The sequence below is a fragment of the Paralichthys olivaceus genome, chromosome 5 (assembly GCF_024713975.1).
Source record: "Paralichthys olivaceus isolate ysfri-2021 chromosome 5, ASM2471397v2, whole genome shotgun sequence".
Classification (NCBI taxonomy): domain Eukaryota; kingdom Metazoa; phylum Chordata; class Actinopteri; order Pleuronectiformes; family Paralichthyidae; genus Paralichthys; species Paralichthys olivaceus.
The window spans coordinates 898,185-920,000 of record NC_091097.1 but is presented as its reverse complement, the minus strand read 5'-3'; the positions used below and the strand labels follow the sequence as shown (position 1 = coordinate 920,000).

The window sequence follows — 21,816 nt, the reverse complement described above, 5'->3', positions numbered from 1 at the left end:
AACAGCAGCAACACAACGAAACACAAACAAGAAGGAAGAGGCAACAATAACCAGAGACCTGACTCTTTTAAAAAACAGGAGACACCACTAATTTATTGTATTTCATTCAGTTCAGCTGGTTCATCTGAAGCGTCAGCCAACACAGTCAGCTCTCTGTTGCTAAGCAACAATCATCGCAGGTAGGCGGACCAACACCACTGATTTCAGACTAATCCAATCACAAACCAGATGAGCACACAAACAAAACTGACCAGTGGTGAAGAGGTGTTTGATGAGATTGACGGTGGCTGCGGGGGACGACTGTGCTCTTCCCAGAGGTCTGTGGGGCAATGACGACTGGAACACGCCCAACTGCTGCAAGGTCTGATGGGAAAAGGAGGAGAGGTAGAGGGTGGGAGAATTAGGACTCACAGCAGAAGGATGAATCAGATAGCTGTGTGTGTGTGTGTGTGTGTGTGTGTGTGTGTGCGTGTGTGCGTGTGTGTGTGTGCGTGTGCATAAATAACAGAACAGCCTGCTCATTCATAAAAACAGTATGAAAACATGCCCTTTAAATTAAGACTGAAAGTAATTGTTTGATTGACAGGTTTTATATTAATGACTTAACAACAAGTCATTGTGAAGTAATATAATGTATATAGTGTGTGTGTGTGTGTGTGTGTGTGTGTGTGTGTGTGTGAGATCACTGCAGACACACATGTTCTGCAGAGTCTATATATAGGAAGCATTGCTGTGCTCCCTACTGCAATCTGGGTGACTCATCGTGTGTGGGCGGACACACTTGTAGGTATACAGACACACACACACACACACACACACACACACACACACACAGTCCAGTGGTTGAGTCACCAGTTGATGATGTCACTGCAGCGTTGACAGCTGTGCGTGTGTGTGGTTTGTCAAGTCTCTGGACACTGACATGACATTTCAGTATATATATATATATATATATATATAAATACATACATACATATACATATATATGTTGTGTAGTTTTATAATGAAATCGTTTATGTCAAAGCTTTCTATTGATGACTCATCGTGTACTTGTGTGTTCCGTGTGATTGCACCTTTCAGACAGATCCATTCAACTCGCCCCTCGATTAAAAGCTGCTTTTCCCTCGAGCACTGAGCACAAGCACACTCATGCTGAACACGGGTCAGAGGTGTACGTCGGCCGTGATGAGACCGAAGACGAAGTGTGTCATAACCGGAACTACACCGACACCACTGCTGTCTGAGGGATCCTGACGCACAACGCTAACCTCCGGGCGCCAATGTCAACCAAAGCCGACTGCTGTGCGCTGTGAGCACATTATGAAGTGCCACTGTAAATTTACTGTATCACAATACAAGACAAATATTCTTTGTATTCTATTCGTGGTCACAGGTCAGTAGTAACGTTCACACTATTCACGATGCCTTCATTTCAAAGCACAACGGAGGAAAACCAGGAGAGAAGTCTCATCACAAATCTTCACCAGAGCCACAGATGTTGAACGTGTCTGTCTTATCTACAGAGGATTTTTACTTTGAGTGAAAACAACTATGTAAAGGTGGAAAACACCTGAAGCGACAAGCCAACTGTCGACAGGAGACGACACTGATGATACATGTGTGTATGTCCTGACGCTGACGTGGAACCTCTGAGTGGCTGATGATTGTTAGGAGACTTGAAGAGATAATACATTGGTGACTGAGCCTGTGGTCCACTGAGGAAATCATCTGTATAATCCATATCTTATAATCTGTGTAAAAAGAAACCAAACGTTTGCTAAAGCTGCAGCTTGACATTCGAAACATTTAACTAGTGAAATACAAATTCACTTTTATTATGACGCTCACAGGAAATTCAGTTTTTGTCAGTGAGCTCAGCTGTCTGAGCGGCGGTGTCCCACCGTCCACCGGGATGTAAAAATGTCCAACTATACAGAGAGAAGTGTGTCCACACAGACCTGCGTGTACATCCCCCTGTCGTCCTCGTCAGCCTCCTCCAGCTGGATGACATCTTCGTCCTCCTCCTCTTCATCCAGCTCACTCTCGGTACTCTCCCCTTTCACCTGCATGCCCCCGCGCTCGTCCTCAGACTTCAGGTGCACGCTGAGTCTCTCAGAGGAGGGCGTGCTGTCGTCTGACCCCTCCTTCTGAAGCCTGATCAAAATATCAATACAGATTCACAAATGACATCAAGTTGTTAACGGTTACTAAGATTCATAAAGATGAAGATCATCCATTACTGACCTGTGAGGTCCTGTCCCTCCGTCATCCTCCTGCATGTCATTGGTCTCTGTTAGCTCCTCCTCCGTCTCCTCTGGGTGGGTGGGGGGCGGTCTGGGAAGTTCAGCCCCCTTTGACAGCATCTAGACACAAAAAGTGAGTATATGAACATGTTTAAAACTGAGTGTGTGTGTGTGTGTGTGTGTGAACGTGCGCACCTTGTAGTGTTTCTCCAGGAAGTGCTGGTGTTGCTGCTGAACCACCAGCTGCTGCAGGGCTTGGGGGGACTGGGGCAAAGGTGCACTCTGGGTACGAGCCAACGGGCGATGGCGAGGCAGCTTGTTGACCGTCCGCATGCCACCCGACACGCCCCTCTCTGCCGTAACCAGCGGCGACTGGCTGTACATGGGGACTGAGCAGATTGAGACAAGAGCTGATGTTAGTAGTCTAGTGTGTGTGTGTGTGTGTGTGTGTGTGTGTGTGTGTGTGTGTGTGTGTGTGTGTGTGTGTACCAGCTAGCATAGCAGTCTGTTGCCGGGCCTGCTCCAGCAGCAGTACATGTTGCAGTAATGAGGAATGGGCAGAATGAGAGCTGGTGGGCGGAGTCTCCACATCGTGTCCGACCCCTGCACAGAGACGATGTTAAATCTTTACAGGCTCCAAATAAAACAACACATTTCAAAACTCATTAAAACTCATTCACCACATAAAGTTAAACGAGGCCAATCAAAGCGTGATTATCTTCTGATGTTCACCTGCAGGTAGTGAGGACGTGGAGAGAAACTTCCCCGTTAGAGCCCCGCCTCCTCGCAGTGATTGGATGGCTTGTCGTTCGGCCTCTTGCTGGGCAGACAGCTTCTGGGGGGCCTGAAGGGGGGGGGGGGGGGGAGGAGATAGTTACCATGGTTACCTCACAGCACACCATCACTTGGGACATGTGTCATCCTTGTTCTGAGGTCGGCCGTTATGCCGGCCCCCTGATAAAACCTTTATTCCCTGCATTGACTCATTTCAGTTTCTCTCTCAGTCACAGGCAGAGACACCGTGTGTTGAGCGGACTGACCGTGATGTGAGTGTTCGCAGGGAGCCCCAGGGAAATATTTGGCAGCGAGGGCGAAGTGTAGAGACTCAGCGGACTCAGTGTCCCATCAGCCCCCAGCGTTTGATGGAGAGATCTCAGCTGCGGACACGAGGACAGACTGGTTAGTTCGGTGTTGACGGTTACACTGCAGATTGATCCAGGTTGCTATGGTAACCATTGTTTTCAACACAGACTGTAAGCTCTGACTCATTTTACCGACTCCTCTCTCCGGAGCTACATTCTTCGTTTTCCTCGATGTGTTTCTATAAAGTACTTTTGTTCAGCGTTGCTCGACACCGCCTTCACCTTCCTTTTTACCACGATGAACTGCAGGTGGCGAGCTCCGGCTGCGTGTATAGTACAACTTGCTTCAGAATAAAAGTCTGAGTGGTTGTGTGGTTGTGTGTGTGTGTGTGTGTACCTCAGTCTGTATGTTGGGGACTGATCCCGTGTTGCCGTTGGCGATAGCTGAGTTGGAACTGTTGGGACTGCTGGGACCTGAACCTGGAGCGCTGTTACAGAGGGACGAGACTGGTCGAGGGACAAAAAGAAACAGGAGGAGAGAGAGAAGAATTCAAGTTAATGAATGAAAACTCCACATTTGTTATTCAGAATGAATTTAAAGCCAGTTTAAGTGTGAAATGTCTCCAGCTGTTAACGTGTTCACCTGATATCTCTATGGCTCTCTTCTTAAAGGTGCTGATGACGGTTCCATCCTTCCTGCGGAGAAGTGGAGAGCTCCGCCTCTCCGCCACCTTCTGCTTCAACCGTGAACGCACCTTCAGGTTGGGCTCCGAGACTGAGCGAGACCCAGAGACAGAGAGAGAGAGAGAGAGAGAGAGAGAGAGAGAGAGAGAGAGAGAGAGAGAGAACCCGAACATGTTTTTTTAACAGTTTTCGTTAAAGGTGAAAGAAGAAAACACATTTCAATGACGGTTTTTTAACCTTGTGTCATTTCTGTTGGTCTGTTTCTCATGTGATGAGCCTGTTTGTGTCTCTTTTGTTTCATTGTGTTCAAAGTGGTGTGTTTTCTTTGGCGAAGTATTTAATGGGGTTACATTGAGGTGCCTGGTGGTTTGCCAGCGGGACACTGCTGCATTACATTTTGGCGGCCCCGCTCGTTGGCTGGCCGGTCTGATCGCTGGATGAGCAGCGAGAGTGTTTTAAAGTCGCTCTGGTCTGAAAGTCAAGGTGAAGAGCAAGGAGCAGAAAGAAAACATCCAGGTTTAAACTCTGAACAACAGACCTGGGTGTTATGTAAATGTTTGTTTACCCTCTGCAGAACCGACGTGAGGGCAGCTACTGAGAAATCCTCCAGAAAACCTTACTGCTAACGCTAGCAGCGGCAAAAAGAAGCGTCAGAGTGGACGAAGCAGGCAGACGAGAATCTGAGGATTCTCTAAACGTCCAATCACAGACCAGCAAATGTCCTGAGTCTCTCTCACACATTGACAAGCGTCAGAGAAAATGTCTCCCTTGATTGATCCACTTCTTCTTGTTAAGAACTACGAACATACCGTCGTGCTGAATGTCCGACCATTAGCTCAACTATTCCAAACACTCATGTTTGTCCATCTTTAAAATCAGGAAATGGGAATGTCTACAAATGTCCCTCTACTAAAATTATGCTTATATTAGAAATTGAACATATCAAGATAAACATCGGATAAAAAGATTCAACTAAAAATTGAAGTGAAGTTTGTGTCACTCAGATTTTTTTTCTATCCACAAATTGAAAATGTTCTAAAAACACAAGTGGCTGAATTTTGATTTGTGACACAATCATCAGGAAGGTCGACAGATATGACAAGAGTAAGATTCACCGAAGGTTCCCGCACTTAACTCTGACCTCACATGTTCAGAGAAACAGCTTTGACACATTCTCATTTTATTTTATATATTATATATACATATGTCTGACACAGTGTGTGTGTGTGTTTTATACCAAGGTTTGAGCTACCTCTTCACCGATGAGTCAGACTGAGTCATCACCCCACACACACACACACACACACACAGACACACACACACAGACACACACACACACTATCTCGTACCCGTCTTGCGGAGCGGGAAATCATCTTTGCTCTCGTAGTTCCCGAGCAGTGGAGGCAGTTTGTAGGAAGGAGGAGTTCCTGGGGTGTTACTCTGCGGAGGAGAGCTCTGCTCCAGGGAGGAGTGCTGGGCTCCCCTGCACACACACAAACACACACACACACACACACACAGAATGGCAGTTAGCCGACTGGGTAAAACAGTTTCACAGAATTAAGTGAAGTGCAGCAGTTGGTTTTGGTTTTCTGTTTGTGTTCTCCTGCTTCATTTCTTCTTCAATGTGAGAACACAGCGGGGGATCCCATGTTGGATTCACTGCGAGTGAGTGGGGGGGGGGGTTGATGGTGCTTCTAACACGCAAAAATGAAAAAAACACCTGCCTCTCGCCCAATGTCAGCTGTGATTGGCTGCAGCTCCCCCACAACCCTCAAAAGATAAGTGGTAAGTGGTTTCTCAACGTCAGGTGTTTGTCACCTGACATTGGAGGCTTCCCAGGATTAAGTTGAGGAATTTGAAATGTGACAAGTTAAACTCTCTGAACGCTCACCAGCATTTTGGGGAGAAGGAATGGTTCAGTCCACCAGGACCAGGCTCTTTCTTACTGAGCAGGAACTCCTGGAGCTTCAGCTTCACTTCCGTGCTGGCGATGGCACCTTCCAGAAACACACACATACAAACACCAAGCTTTCAGTCACAGCGCCAACATGTGGATGGCCTGGTAGTGACATCAGCAGCAACCTACTCTCTTTTCCTTTCTCCTTGTGCCTCAGCAGCAGCAGTTGCTGCTCCAGTCTCTGTTTCTCCTGTTCTTCGTGTCGTTGCTGCTCCAGTTTTCTCTTCTGCTCCAGCTCCTGCTGCCGCTTCGCTGCCAGCAGCTCCTGCTGTTGCTAATATACACACAAACACACACACACCTCGCTGAATGACTCTCGGTTGTTTGATTGCTGTGTGGCCGATATGCTTATACTGTACGTTCTGAGAGGAACAAAATGACTCCCTGACTGTTTCTATATTTACCTTCAGGTGTTCCTGCAGCTGGACTTCGTGTTGTCTCGTTAGCACTTCGTGTTTTTTTTGGAACTCTGCAAACAGCAGCTGTTTCTGGAGCTCCTGCTGCTGTTTGAGTATCACCAGTTCCTGCTGGAGCTGCTGCTCTCTCAGGGTCGTGTCCACCGCCGCTGAACCCCCAGACAGAGACCCCACCCTGGGCTCCGTCCGCAGGTCCATCGGGCTTCCTCCTCCTCCTGGGCCTTCCCCTGGACCCTCACCTGAAAAAAGCAGCAAATTACCAAGTGGTCCAGGTTTTTACATTTGTTTGAAGGACTGCATCTTCAGATTTCTTTTTCTATCCACGTCCTCTTGTTTTCCTCTGCACTGTGTTTAATTGTCTAACTAACCTGCTGATTGAATCTGACAGAAAGTTCCCATTGAAAACAGCCGAGTCTGACTCTACTGCACCACTACGGCCCAGTCGATGGACTGTGTCCTCTGAATGATCTTTAAAGAATTCCTTTAAGTGAAATGACGTAAAGCCGCTGAATGATCATCAGGATCCCTTGAAATCTCCTCACTATGTCACTGATCCACTTTTAGAAATCCTGGAACCCCCCCCCCCCCCCACCTCAAGGACTCTTAAAGGACTCACCACCCTCTCCACCTCCTCCTCTGAGCTCGTTGGCTGTTCCCACCGGGCTCTGCATGCCCGACGGGAGGCTGCTCTTCACCTCCACTACTGCAGGACAGACAGAAAAGAAGAGGAAAAATGGGACTGATGAGTCTGGAAAATATTGTCAGGGACAGCGCAGAATATTACATCACACACACACACAGGCAATTGTATTCAGATGAGTTGTGTAAGTGCCGTTGAAAGAAAGTGAGGAACACAGCATCCCTAGCCCACATCCAACTACAGAACACTGCAGGTATTTAGTAAATTGCTGTATATACACCATGAAATGCTAAAGCTTAATATGTCAGTCTGTGACAGATTCATTGCTCTGCACTGGTTTGGATTTGCAGCCACTTGGACTAATCAGTACGACAAATGAATATTGATTTCCCGCTTCAGGGAACAGAGCGGCATGGGCTGACGTCTCACCAGGTGAAATTAAAGCTGTGTGAAGTCATCGAGCAGAGATTCATCATCTTTTCAAGCCTGGCAGAAATAAAACCGACGTGGTCACGGATTGGTGTGATGGCGCCTCATATCGTCACTGAACGAACAAACTACATCCCTGTGCAAAAAGCCAGTTTACCTCTGATCCCTGCAACACGTGTGACTTCTAGTTCAGGCTTCCTGCATGAACACGGTTTTAAGATAAAGTTTGAATGTTGCAGCTCCACCTGAGCAGCATCAGACACGAACTCTGGAGAAAGCTGACGGATGACATTGCCTTGCACACATGAAGAACGCAGCAGGAGATTAGCTTCCTGTCGTCCATCTTTATTTATAGTTTCCACTACATACATTTTGTCATCACCGCCACCTGTAAATGTGCCTTTGAGCAGGGCAGTGACCCTGACCTGGCATAGTAAGCTCTCCTGTTCATGGGTGATTACACTTCTGAATCAGGCTACTTCCTGGATGAAACCACACTCTGCATCATGTTGGGACGTCAGACTATTTCCTGTCTGCTGGCCAGGGAGGAAATCCAATTAGGAAGTATCTACTGTGTCGTCTGCACTCCAACCTTTCTATAGGAAGGTGTTCTGATTGGTCACCTCCCAATCTTTGACACGCCCCCTTTCTGCTCCTGCGTCCCACGTGGGCTCGACTCTAAACCCACAATCAGGCTAAGATCATTAGCCCTGTCCTGGAGGATGATGATCAGTTAGATGAGGACGGATTTCATTTATCTCTACCTGCACTGAGTAGAGGGGTCGCAAAGTCAGATTCTAATCCAGACTAAATCAAGAAACAGAAAACTTTGAGAGAGCCAGAGATAAATAAGTGTGTGTGTCTGTGTGTGTGCACCCCCCTCACAGTTTACCTATAAACAAATATTCTGGCATTTCACTGTGACGCACGTGTCTCCCCTTCTACTGCGACACACACACAGTGTGTGTGTGTGTGTGTGTGTGAGAGACTGGTCTGTGAGTGTGTGTACAACAGTCTGTTTGGCAAGAGAGCAGCATTCCACAGCAGCCAGGGTCTGACGTCAAACTGAAGACATTTATAGTCTGGTAAACACACACACACACACACACACACACACACACACACACACACACACACACTAACGTACAGTCTGTTGAAAGAGGCGGGGCAACCTTTCAGTCAATCATAAGAGTCTCCGGCTCACTGCAGTTACACTCAGTAAGTCATGCACCAGGATGGATGCAGTAAAGAGAATAAAAGACAGTCTGTGCATCCAGTGTGGGCCGTCAGTTAATCCTGGGAGACGCAGACCTCAGTGCTACTATGACTCTATTCCTGACTCTACACATCTGTATGCATCATGCTAATACCACACAGTCACCTTAAGCTCAGGAGCAGCGTGGGCATGAAAACTACTCAGTCCAGCACAAAGAAAGGAGGAATGGGCCGATGGTAAACAGCGATCCGGTTGTTGAGCATCACATCCTCCACTTACTTTGCATTTCTTCAACGATGCATAAATACGATGTGAATGAAAGTTAACGACGGAGAACACCAAACCCTCGACAACGACGTGACACGAAACACAAAGATGTCTCATTCTGCTGGAAGATCCCTTATGGTTGTACAGTGGTGTGACAGAGTGGGGGTTCTTCTCTCACAAGATATCTTTGACCAGAACTGACAGCGGAGGGCGGAGAGCACATAAACCGACAACAGCCACGCTTGATTTAGAGCTGTCGTCAAGGTAATTAGTTGCAGCTGATACGACCGACCAGCAGCGCGTTTGTTATTTAACTGACGACAGCGACGCTCAGCACCAGGTAAAAATGAGAAGCTGCAGCCGAAGGTTTTCTACACGAGTTGTTTTTTTCATTTGCCGGTGACAAGACACTGACAAAACAAACAAGGAGGACGAGACCAGAGTTTGTGTCATTATCATTAATAATCGTTATTTGGAGGAGAGGGAAGGAAGGTTCAAGAAAATATAATATAATAACAATACAAATCATATTGAATCATAATATTAATCTTATTATTGGATTCATATTTAAATTATGAATTATGTTAATAATCGTATTATCGCAACAATACAGATTCTACTTCACCACAAGCGGACCGGGCGCGAACAACCTGGTAGAGAGGGAACACAAGATTTGTGGGCGAGTACAAAATATTTTTTGTGGTGAAAAAAACCCTTGTGACAGTAGAGCAAGTCAAGAAGTGTCTCCAGGACGTAGGTGGACGTCATCGACGTTTCCTCGTCAGCATTCAAGAAAAGACCTCATGACCAAAACTGCAGAGGATTCACAACAAGATGCAAAGTCCTGGTTAACGTCAGAAACACGAAACTTACGGGCGCACTGGGTGTAATCAGATTCAGTCTGATTGGATTTTCAGCAGGACAACGATCCTACACATACGACCAAAGCAACCAAAGGCTTTTAAAGGTGAAGAGGTGGAATATCCTCGACAGCCCGAGTCAGTCATCTGATCTGAGTCTGACTGAGCTGCATTCCTCTTCCTGCAGAGCAGACTGAAGACTCCATAACAAGCAGGATTTGAGGAAGGCGGCAGTGAAGCCGTGGGAAAGTCTGTGGACTGCAGGCAACAGATTTCACACAGAATATTAAACCTGAGGATTTATTCATTTTCTGTTCTTTCAAATCCAATAAACTCGTGACACGTAACAAACAGTTTCAGTTGAAGAATTACTAGAGAAGTAGTAGTTTTTTTTTTTTAATATTGGACGACTGTGGACCCCGATCTACATGTTTGAACTGTGGGAGAAGCCGGAGGAAACCCACGCAGACGCTTCGCTCTCTCAGCGAAGCAGCGTTAGAAACTTTCCACTTCAGCTTTTCACTTTTAGCTGCTGCTGGGCGTCGCTGTCGCCAGTGTAACTAATAAATGTTCATTCTGTCAATAAGTTGACGATAGGTCTAAATTTAACTCGACTGGTAAAAGAAAGTGTGTGAGACTGTGTGTTGAGACATCTCGTCCGGTGGCAGCATTCTCCCAGCTGAACTTTCATTCATAACATGTCAACAACCTCACTCTTAAAGATATATTTGAATCAGGTCGTTCAGTATTTGAATGAAGCAGCTCAGTTCAATATGAGGTTTGTGAGGTGACCTCGTCTAAAGCTGCATCATTTGAATGTGTCACACACAGAACACTTAGTCAACATCAGGATCAAAATAACTTGATCAACACGTCACTTCTAAAAACAGTTTTTACATCAAATCATTTAGCCTGAACCTCTCCTCAGTTTTTCCTTTATTAAGCAACACACGCTTCATTTTTTCATTACGCCACTAAAGTTATGTGCTCCTAAATTTCTCAGCTCAGGAGCACATGTGCAAAAAAGTGAGAGTTAAGCCCTGAAACTGGGAATTTCCAACATCTGCCTGAGACAGGAGAGCTTTGTGCTCCGTCTTTCAGATCCTCTGATCCTGTCTTTATCCAGAGAATCAACAATGCTACACTAAGTGCTGGCTGATTATGGGTTGTTGCTAATGATGGTAAAAAAAAAAAAAAAGGAATGATTCATGAAGGAGGGAAGACAAAGGTATATATGTTTTCTCTTCTCTCCCTCTTTCTCTGTTTCTGTTGCGTCTCCTACTCCAAAGCTGCTGCTGCTGCTGGGAGGTCATTCTGGAAGCCAATATTCCTCCGTCCTCTTCTTTCTGTCCCTGTTCATCACGTGTGGCTAAAAGAAAATAGGCACAATGACGTCAGCCCTGCAAAACACTCCGAAAAAAAAAACCAGAAGAGAGAGAGTCAGAGAGGGAGAAAGAAAAGACAGAGCAAGACGGAGAGTGAGGTAAAAATAGTATAATGGCTGTGTGTACTTTAGACAAATTAGAAGCTTAGAGAGAGGGAGAGGAGTCACATGTGTGGCGTTGCTATGGAGACGGAGGGGTCAGAAGTATTATGGGTTGGCAGACAGTAGGTCATCCATGGATACGGACTGTTGTGATGCACCAGGCTTGATGTCATTTGGTTCAATTAGTTACACAGAGTGTGTTCGTCTGTTCAGATACAAACACAATAATGAGCTGTGTGCAGTTCATTTGAACTGTGTTTTGGTTTTACAGCCTGCAGCTTTAAGGTTCCGGTTCATCAACCTCTTCAACACAGCATCGTATAGCTGTGTGCAGCTCTATTTATCTTGTACTCGCTCACGCTGTTGTCCGTAAAGTCGTTACCGTCCACATAGACAGTCAGACACCATAGTAACAGCTGCATTGCGCTCGTACCTGCGAGTGGCATCAGTTCTTTCTCTCTCGCAGGAATTGGATTCATTCTATGGGAAATGTTACCTGTGTGTTTTTGAAAGGGTTTAACGTGAGCCAGGCCCTGAAACAATCTTCCACACAGGGTGAGTAACACACAGCAGCTAAAATACGTTACATGCGTTTCTGATTTCCAATCTGGTTTTTGAATTGGTCTCGGGGAAGGGACACATGGAATCATAACAATGATTTCAAGAAGCCAATGTCGGTGACAGAGGTTAAGTTAGCGACAAGCTAAGATTGAACGCACACACACACAAACAAACACACAAACAAACACACTTATACACTGATCTGGGTTTGCCAGTGTGCCAAGAGTATAATTGCGAAAAGAAGATTAAAGTGAATGTGCGTCCTGTTTGAACCAACTAACAATCTCCTGGAATCAGGAGGTGGCATCGAGCCACGCTACAACCTCAGCTCACCTCCTGGCACCGGACATTAATACCTTTTAGCAGCCATGTGTCTCAATGGAGCCACTGAATTTCTCTGCTCACACACCAGAGGTGTGTTTGAGCATTTGATAAATGACTCAACTGACCAGCTCCACTTCACTAAAACACGTAGAGGGGGAGTTAGTCGAACACAACACAGGTTAGGAGCAGAAACATGTTCCCAGGCAAAGATGAAAACTGCTGAAACTGACCAGGAGCCGTCGAGAGCAGCAGAGTGTGGAGATACATGCAGCTTCTTCTTGACTGTGATTCATGGACATCGTAGATCGTGTTATTAAACAGAAGTGAAACTCACTCCAAATCTAAACATTTGTGTCATGAGTTATTAAATCTGAGGTGAAATGTGACAACCTGGCATTGAGAGATTTTTAAAAATACCTCAACTGCCCCTTAAGCTGTGTGTGTCACAGCCAGTGTTGCTGCTGACCGTGTTGGTAAGTGAGCCAATCCAGTCATTACCGGCTTTCTTTGGTTTTCAGGACGCTGGCACGCACCTGACCCCTTTCAAGAAACTCAAACCTGTGTGTTTGTCTCACGCCTCTCCCCCTGCGCCCCTCCAGGAGCGTGAGCATCTCAGTTTGAAAACCTCTGACTTAAATCCACTGTCCAGCCCACACACACACACACACGCTTCATTCCTCTGAAACACACACACACCTATTTCCCAGATATGACTCACCGGTGGTGGGCATGGCAGCGCTGGAGCTCCCGTTGCCATTCAGGAGCTCCAGAGGCTGATGGTGGCTGTCGGTGCTCGTGGAGGAAAAGCAGGACTCAGTCTCATAGATGGTCTGCAACATGGCGCACAATCCTGACACTGTGGGACGCAACAGCATGCCAAGACAAGAGGCAGCCTTCTCTTCTGTCAGGAAAATGACAAAGTCAGTTTCTCTTTGGGGAAACCGCCATGGCTTAGTTCAGGACTCAAGTTGCCAAAGACAGAGATCGACAAACATTGAGTTGTGCTTTCAAAGAGGAATAAGCTGCTAATTTGAAAACTTCCTTTATCGTAAAACGATCTCAAAGTTGATAGAAAATAATGACCACAAATGCCATCAAAAAAAAGAAAGATGGGAAGAAAGAACTCCTCTGAGCTTTTGTTGTGTAATCCAGCAGAGAGAGTCTGCTTCAGCTCCAGAGCGATGTGGAGCTGCTGCTGTATCTGCTGCTCCGTTTGTGCTGTGATGACCAGTCACTGAGACTTAACACAATATCCTCCTTTCTAATGTTGTCGCCTCAGCCACAGGTTCCAGAAATCAACCCGTTGAATCAAATTTGAAGGTCAAATCGTGGAAATACAGGCTTCCCAGAAAGGACCAGGCAGAGAAATGTCCTGAAATGTAACTTCTGCATCACCTGGGGGTCCTGATCCATGCACGACACTCCACCAGCTCCTGAGACGGGGACAGCGGCTGCTGCCTTTTGGGTCAGTGTTGCAGAAAAAGCAAGAAAAAAAAAGTTTATTCCTTCTGGTGTGTTAAGAGTCTTTACCCACTAACAACTCGCAAACCAAGACCAGAAGGGAACCAATCAAATCCGGTTGCTTGTGATGAAAAACCAAGCGATTCCAAACTGAGAAGTGACGAGAGGGCTCGGCTGGAGAGCGGAGCTGCTGCAGCCTCTCTGCTGCTTCCCACAGCTAATAACACAACACAAATACAGAGACAGGGAGAAGCCGAATTCCCCTGCTCCGGTGCATCAAAGGATCCTCATGCTGTTCTCCTCCTGGCTGACGAGAGGGAGAGGAGAGGAGAGGAGGAGGGGGTGGAGGAAGAGGAGGAGGAGGAGGAGAGGCAAGGACGTAAATAGCTTTGGGAGAACGCTCCCCGAGGTTCCATGCTTCCAAAATTAGAACGAAGAGCTGAGAGAATGACAGTGAAAGGGAAATGGAAGGAAGGAGGGAGAGAGAGAGAGAGAGAGCGCATAAGAAAAAAAGAGGAGAAGTGAGCAGGGGAAGGCTGAGCTGGAGAGGAAGAGCGAAGCTTTAGAATCCTCCCAGAAAAATGAACGGCCAGGGGATCACATGTTGGCCTCTTATCTCCACCTCCAAAACACACGAGGAGGACAGAGAGGCAGAGCTGCTGGTCAGACGGCTCATGTTCACTGTCTAAGAGTCATGGTGTGTGAGGGAGTTTGTGTGTCTGTGTGTGTGTGTGTGTGTCTGACGCTCTTTGGGCTGAATGAACGAGAGAGAGAGAGAGAGAGAGAGTAAAAGTAGATCACTAGGTGGGAAGGAAGTTCTGAGGAAGAAGAGAAAGTCGGCGGCAGCTTGTTTCATTTGAGTGAACGTCTCATCAGCAGCAGCGAGACAGAGGGGGACACAGGCACTCCGTCATGGTCCATCCATCTTCATTCATCGCCGTCTTTTCCTTGCTTCATATTTCTGTTGTGTGTGCATCGACATTGGCTGCTAAAGAAAGAGTATGGGAGCGGAGAGGAGAGAAGCATTTATAACGCACGAGATGGGGGGGTTGATGGAGGGACTAGAGATGAAAATAGCCTGCCGGAGAGGAGGAGGAGCTACAGATAAAAATAGAAACAGGGAGAGAGAGAGAGAGAGAGAGAGAGACGGGGAGAGGCTGGGGTGGGGGGGCAGTAAGCCTACAGCTCTGGGGTGGGGGGTGGGGTGGAGGAGGGGGCGGCGGCCGTACAGCGATGTCATGTTTCTGTGGTGCAGTTTCCCAGAGATCACCCGTCAGTGAAGCGGCTCAGATTTGTACGGACGTTCATTGGTCGGACTCGGTGGTGATGACCGTCACATTCAGCACCGTCATCATGTCCAACAACATGATTGTTCAGTACTTATGGTTTATGAGCAAACGCCTGCAAATCTAATGTGATCAGCTGTAACCTCTGTCCAGTGCTACGTCCACACGACTACGTCCTGGTTTGAAAACACATCAACTCTGCTACAGAGGCGCCCGACGTCCACACTGCTGCGGAGTGTTTTAGTTTTAGTCTCCAAACGCTGGGGCTGGATTTCAGTCTGAACTGAAACTGAGATGTTTGGAAACTATGACATAGAAGCTCATGACCGCAGTTCACATTTCCACAGACTGGACCCCCACAGAGCCACATCCTCATCTCACTGTATATGTGAATCTATATGTTTTCCCAGCAACGCTAGCACCAACTTCAAGCACAACATCAACGATGGCGGACTACAGGGTGGCTCCTAACTCTGTAAGAACATCTGCAAACAAACATGACAGAATAAAGTTTTATTTGCAGACTGCACACGACAGAAGCTCCGGGTTTTTAATGGTGATCACAATGTCCGGCTGGTTTTATTGCTCTTATTGGTCCAGATAATCCCGCCCCCCAGCGCCTGATGTAGAAAAATGTCATGGAGAATCACAGAAAGGTCACTTTTTTAACCAGAAGCTGCACCGCTCACTGTGCTGTCAGTGTGGATATTATTAATTAAAACCACTGGCTATTTATAGGTTTTGTTTATTCCATTCGGTGGCTCAGTCCTGAGTGTAGCTGCACTTTAAGGAACAGGCTCCAGTGTTTTAACGGAGTGTACCACGATGTTTCCACCATGGATTTAAAAAAAATACGAATTAGGCTCCATGCAGCTGATGGCAAAACCCTAAATGTCTTGAATGGCTCCAGTAGATCAGCGCAGGATCATTCGAAATGATTTTCACTCCTCCATAACTGTCCACGTTTCATGTCTGATTGTTGCTGCTGCTGTGACAGTTTCCTTTCCAGGAATGATAATATTTCATTTGATCATCACCTCCATCTCACCTCCTCTTCATCACCTCCTATGAAACCAGCTCTGTGCGTCCTCAGGCAGAGTCAGAGCCGCCTCTGTGTGACACAAGCACAGAGACTGAATAGATAGAAGAGAAGAAATGTAAATACTGAAAACTGGCCAGGCAACCTGTCTGACATCTCCTCAGTCTCACATACTAAACACATCTGCTAAAGGTGGGTGTGTGTGCGTGAGTGTGTGTGCGTGTGTGTGTGTGTGCGTGTGTGTGTGTGTGTGTGTGTGTGTGTGTGTGTGTGTGTGCGTGTGTGTACTGCAGTAGCTCAGTGGATGACTCATCTCTGCGTTTCTATTTGAGGCGCATCAAACCCTGGAGTCACACTGCTGTGTGTGTGTGTGTGTGTGTGTGTGTGTGTGTGTGTGTGTGTGTGTGTGTGTGTGTGTGTGTGTGTGTTTTTATCATGTACTACATCTGTGCTATTTCTGTATCTATGACAACCGAGTACGGCCAGTCAGTCAGAGACAAAGTTGTCAAAAGACACCCGAGGTGGCCTTAAAGGTGTCGGGATTCTGTGATACCCAGTTCAGCAGTCTGACGTCAGGGGCTGTGTGATATGAGCAGGACCTCATCTCCTGACAGGCGTCATTTCACAATCATATATATATATATATATATATATATATATATATACGTCCTCAGAGTTATAGTTTGAAACCAATGTGTCCACACGAGCACAGACAGACACACGTGAACACAGATATGACTGATTCTCCAACAAGGCGTCAGGTACTTCACCTCCGCCTCACACTGGTTAAACTCTGATCAGGAAAGTGTCGGCTGCTGGATCAGAAGGCTTCACCACAAGTGCAACAACAAACCACACGACTGGAGAATGTCCACACGATCGGGTACGGACTTTCTCTGGAGTTTGCATTTCACATATGAACGACACAGCAGGAGATTCTCCAGTCATGACATGTCCAGGATCATATGACAGAACAGTGTGCAGCACTGGCATTGTGCCAAGGGTCTAAAAAGGATTCAAACACAAAGACGGAGGACGACGACCACCACTGCTGATGTCAGCACCACCCCGTCAGTCAGATAGCACCGTGACACCAGTATAAACCATAGACTGTGAACAAAGATGGGAGACGCGACATGTCCCCAAAAGTGAAGCCAAAGCGTCTCAATCATCACCTGCTGGATGGCATCAGTACTGCATACACAACATACCTCCTACATGTAATTTAATGAAACCAAATGAAATTTAGTTTGGTTAATTTAAGTTTAAATTAGTTATTGGATGATATAGAAATGGGCTGAAGCGTCATGATTGACAGCCGAGACTGACTTGTGATTGGTCGAATGGGTGCATCGACCTGTGATTGTTACAGCTCAAGCTGCAGATGTGCAAGATGGCGGTGTCGATACACAGGAGATTTTAACTTCCTCTCTGGATAGAGGGTGGAAGTGGAGACACGCCGTTGATCTTCATTTAAGGCGAATGATATAAACCAGTCACACAACTATTAACCACAGCAGCTGTGTGGAATACAAAGACTCACACTTACCTGAGGTGTGTAATGAACTCATCAAGGTTGTATATGGACGTCTCTCCCCAGTGCGTCCACTGTGAATGTGTGTGTGTGAGTTAAAGTGGGTCCTCTGTCTCGGCCATGTGTCAGAGGGCAGACGAATCACACTCTTTTCTTAATGTCGGCTTTTCTGCAAAAGGGAATATACATTTTTTTAATAACAAGCTTTTCGAGGTTTGAAAATCCTTTAAATTAGTTACTTCATTTGAATTTGATGACATCAAACCTCAGCACAGGTTTGGAACAGATTAGAATTATTCTCACACTCTTTTTTTTAGATATGTCTGAGGGCAGATGTTTGTTTTTCTCCATTAGTCAGTTTGGAGTTAGCGGAGGTTCAGAGGACTCATACACTAATCTGTATTTTATGTTGCATTACCAAACGGACAAAAAGACAGTGTACAGTAACTGATTGATCATCCACACGTGATAAACAATGACTTGGTCAATTCATGGATTTAACTTTTTAATGTTGCCTCTTAAATGTTTAATTACTTCTTTCATCTCCATTTATTTTTTTACAGCTTTCCTCTCTCATACCAAAGTTCATTTCATCTCTAGACATCAGTCAAGTCTGATTTTATCTTGGTCATTTGTCAATGATTTGTCAACATGTGTCCTGACCCAACAGGAATTAAATGAATTAAAGAAACAAGCTGCACCCTGTTGCATCGTGGGACTGCCTGGTCCTCTGGCGCCACCTACTGGTCTCATTTCAACAAAGTTCTCCTATGTGAGGTAGAGGACATGATGCTCAGCGAGACGTCACACACTCCGACATCCAGAATAACTTTCTTGTCAGACGGTCTTTGATACATTTTCTGAGTTCTTCTCCCTCAAAGCTCCTCACAGAATCTTTGCAGAACAGTTTTGTCATCAACATTCAGACAGTGCATCTATCTGCAGTCAACTGCATGACACAAACAATTTACTGCTCCATAACTACAGGCTGTGTGTGTGTGTGTGTGTGTGTGTGTGTGAGTGTGTGTGTGTGTGTGTGTGTGTGTGTGTGTGTGTGTGTGTGTACTTCTTAGGTTAGAAAACCAGCAGTGACAGACTAAGAAAGAAAGTCACGTACCTCAAAGAGAAATAAAAATCTCTTTCTCTTTCTCTCTCACTTCGCTGCCTCATCCTCCTCCTCCTCTTCACACCATCATTTCCTAAAATACCTGGGCCCTCCCATTCTGGAGAGGAGCAGGAAGTGCTGCCTGGCAACCAGGGAGCTGGCTGCCGTGGTAACGGTTCACCTGAGCACCTCTTCCCTAAACAAACAGCGAGTGTGAAACAGAGCTAGGATGTAGAGTCAGAGTCATAATCAGCCTCTCGCACTTTGTGTTTGTAGTCTCTTTCTCCTTGCTCGCTTGAACTAGTTTTCCGTCTCACACACACACACGGACTTTCTGCGGAGTTACGCCTGCCAGCCCCCCATTAAACTCTGAATAATGTCCTAATGAGCTCATGTGAGAAAACAGCAAGAGAATTTCTGGAGGATTCACCACGAGCGAGTGGATGCAATGGATGGAAAGCTGAAGTCAAGAGAAAGATTTTGGTGATAATGGCCGACGTCGGTGTCGATGTCCTGTAAACGAAAACAGTAATTTAAACGTCCTGCCTCTGCCTCCTGCGCCGCACCTCACCTGAACGCTCTGGAGATTTATGTGTTGTTGTGAACGCGTCTGAGCAAAGAATCTCCTGCGGCGTTCTTCATGTGTAAAAGAAAAACTCCGGAGAATGTCCAGACCCCATTGTGCGACATTCTCCAGACTTCATGTCTAAAAACAGCTTTAAAAAGTTGCTCACTCAAATATGTGCTTAAAAAAAGGTTCTTCACGATGTCACATCCTGCCTCGTCTAATTGAACCAGCTGACTGCCAGATTGAAGATGTGTGTGTATGACCTTGTTTTTTACAATGGATCCTACAACTTGGACAAAACACCAAACGAGGCCTTGAGTGTAAAGAAGGACACAGGAGAATGAAAGGATGACAGAGAGAGGAGAGCTAGAATACTGTGAACACAGCTTCTCAAACTGCAATCAGAGCTGTAATCATCTCGACAGACTGGTTTGCTGTGTTTCCATTCATTGCTGCAAATCAGCGATCGTCACCCAGCCCAGTAAACATGCTCGAGCAAACACAAAGGTGACAACCTGGTGTCAGGGAAAGAGTTCCATTAAAGAGTAGCTTTTACTTATGTCATTCAAGGGATCAGTAGTGTTTCAGGTATTTTACTTTCAGTCTGAGATTTCATGGAATTTTCCGAAAACGTCCGATGTCAGTGTCTCTGGACATTTTCTGGAATTTTTTTCCTGCGGCCTCCTTGTAAAACATCTGGAAACTGTCCAGGTGAGAATCCAGCAGGAGAATGTGTGGCCTCCATGTGATGCCACACAGGTTGTGATTTGTTCTACCGGCTTCCATCACTGCAGACAGCCTCACTCATTCTGAGGAGATGAGCTCCTCGTGTGGAGCAGGGCTCTAGAAGCATACTGCACCTCCAGAGCAACGAGCTGGTGTGTGTATGATAACTATACCCTACCACTGGTCTATGAATAGAGCATGTAGCATCACTGAGGAGTGGCAATGACTGCTGAAATCCCCACCAAGTTGTCATGTGTCCGAGTCAAATACGCGTGTGAATGCCGCACTACCAGCCCCAACGCAGACGAGCCCACAGCAGCGCCCTGGATGATTTGTGGGCTGCATGTCAGGGACGTTTAACGGTTCAAGCAATAATTCATCATCAAGGAGATTTTAGAGCTCGGGACAAACCTGGAGACGAGCTGAAGCCTACGAAGTCACAATCAAAACCTGCTTGCACCAACGCACACACATGTTTCAGCTTCTGACAGGGAGCAGCATAAACCTGAGTACTGAGAAAGTACAACAGGCGGAGCGGAGCCTCGGTGGGCGATGACCCCACAAACCGCACGAGAACACCTGAACGTGTTCTTTTACCAAAACAAACACGGACGGCAACCAGTAGCTTGTATATTTCCTGTGGAGTGATAAACAGCTGACTGCAAGTGGATCTGAAAAACGATTAATGCAGTGCAGATAAACCAGGTAGGATGAACACAAAGCGATCTAACTTCACTCTGTTTAAATCTCTATAAAAGGTGATAGAATATTATTGATGGCACAACATCACACACACACACCTTTACTACATAATATAATAACACAACACAACGTCACACACACCTTTACTATATAATATAATAACACAACACAACGTCTCACACACGTTTACAACAGGGACTCATAATTGACATTGCTAACGATCACTGCTCAAGTTTATACAGGAGGATTTATGGTACGTACTTGCTAATACTAGTAAAAGCTGTTGTGTTACTAGGTTATGTTTGTAAAGTCTTCACTGGTCAGTAACTGGTTATCCTCTATCCGCCCACTGATGACAAGGGTTAACGACTGGTTAATGACTGGTTAATGACTGGTTACTGCTCCTGGTTACCACTGGTTCGGACTTGTAATCTGTCTGGTAGCTAGTAAGCTGTTGGTTTACTGGGATATCTGGTTGTAAATGTGTAGTACTGGTAAGTAACTGGTTATCCTTTATCCAGCAGCTGTAAACTAGTGAAGAGGGTTCATGTACATGACTGGTTAGCTCCTGCTGGTCCCAGTTAGCTGCTGGTTAGCTGCTGGTTAGCTGCTGGTTAGATGCTGGTTAGCTGCTGGTTAGCTGCTGGTGTCAGTGTGAGGTGTCATCTTCTGTCCTTTAGCTTTAGCTCCAGCTGCAGCTAACGTCAAAGTTAGCTGCGGTGTTTAAATTGTGTTGTTTCTCCCAGAAACCTTCAACTTCCTGTCGGTGGGTTTATCCTTCATGGACACACACACACACACACACACACACACACACACACACACACACACACACACAAACACACACACACACACACACACACACACACAAACCTCTCGGCTCCGTGGATGTCGGCGGGTCCTCCTGGAACGCGTTTACCGCGCAGAGGTCGCTTCCTCCCGGCTCGGTGTCCGCTGAGCCTCGGTGTGTCTCCCTCCCGCGGAGCTCCTGTCTCCTGCTTTATTTTATTTTGGAACAAAAGCAGCGGATCTCACCTCCTCCTCCATATTTACTCTCTCTCCCTCTCTCTCTCTCCCTCTCTCTCTCTCTCTGTCTCTCCCTCTCTCTCTCCCTCTCTGTCTCTCCCTCTCTCTCTCTCCCTCTCTCTCCCTCTCTCTCTCTCTCTCTCTCTCTCCCTCTCTCTCTCTCTCTCTCTCCCTCTCTCTCCACCAACAACAACATTACTG

The 21,816-nt window shown here is 46.4% G+C and overlaps 1 protein-coding gene across 3 annotated transcripts in view; it reads right to left on the bottom strand.

Moving 5' to 3' along the window:
• hdac5 (histone deacetylase 5) overlaps nucleotides 1–21,782 on the bottom strand; it is a 27,645-nt gene extending 5,863 nt beyond the window's left edge. Inside the window, exons 1-17 of one of the 3 annotated variants that reach the window (XM_069525052.1) lie at nucleotides 21,463–21,674; nucleotides 17,504–17,657; nucleotides 12,887–13,069; nucleotides 7,002–7,088; nucleotides 6,374–6,624; nucleotides 6,099–6,243; nucleotides 5,904–6,009; nucleotides 5,359–5,492; nucleotides 3,969–4,100; nucleotides 3,723–3,832; nucleotides 3,284–3,400; nucleotides 2,976–3,087; nucleotides 2,733–2,846; nucleotides 2,439–2,632; nucleotides 2,245–2,363; nucleotides 1,959–2,154; nucleotides 252–363 (exon numbers count right to left, since the gene is read on the bottom strand). In XM_069525052.1, coding sequence (XP_069381153.1) covers nucleotides 252–363; nucleotides 1,959–2,154; nucleotides 2,245–2,363; nucleotides 2,439–2,632; nucleotides 2,733–2,846; nucleotides 2,976–3,087; nucleotides 3,284–3,400; nucleotides 3,723–3,832; nucleotides 3,969–4,100; nucleotides 5,359–5,492; nucleotides 5,904–6,009; nucleotides 6,099–6,243; nucleotides 6,374–6,624; nucleotides 7,002–7,088; nucleotides 12,887–13,069; nucleotides 17,504–17,525 — 2,134 coding nt within the window. In that variant the 5' untranslated portion in view covers nucleotides 17,526–17,657; nucleotides 21,463–21,674. Of the gene's footprint in view, nucleotides 1–251; nucleotides 364–1,958; nucleotides 2,155–2,244; nucleotides 2,364–2,438; nucleotides 2,633–2,732; nucleotides 2,847–2,975; nucleotides 3,088–3,283; nucleotides 3,401–3,722; nucleotides 3,833–3,968; nucleotides 4,101–5,358; nucleotides 5,493–5,903; nucleotides 6,010–6,098; nucleotides 6,244–6,373; nucleotides 6,625–7,001; nucleotides 7,089–12,886; nucleotides 13,070–17,503; nucleotides 17,658–21,462 lie in introns of all 3 variants that reach the window. The other 2 variants (XM_069525053.1, XM_069525054.1) reach the window with 2 other exon arrangements.
• Between the last annotated feature and the right edge of the window lie 34 nt (nucleotides 21,783–21,816).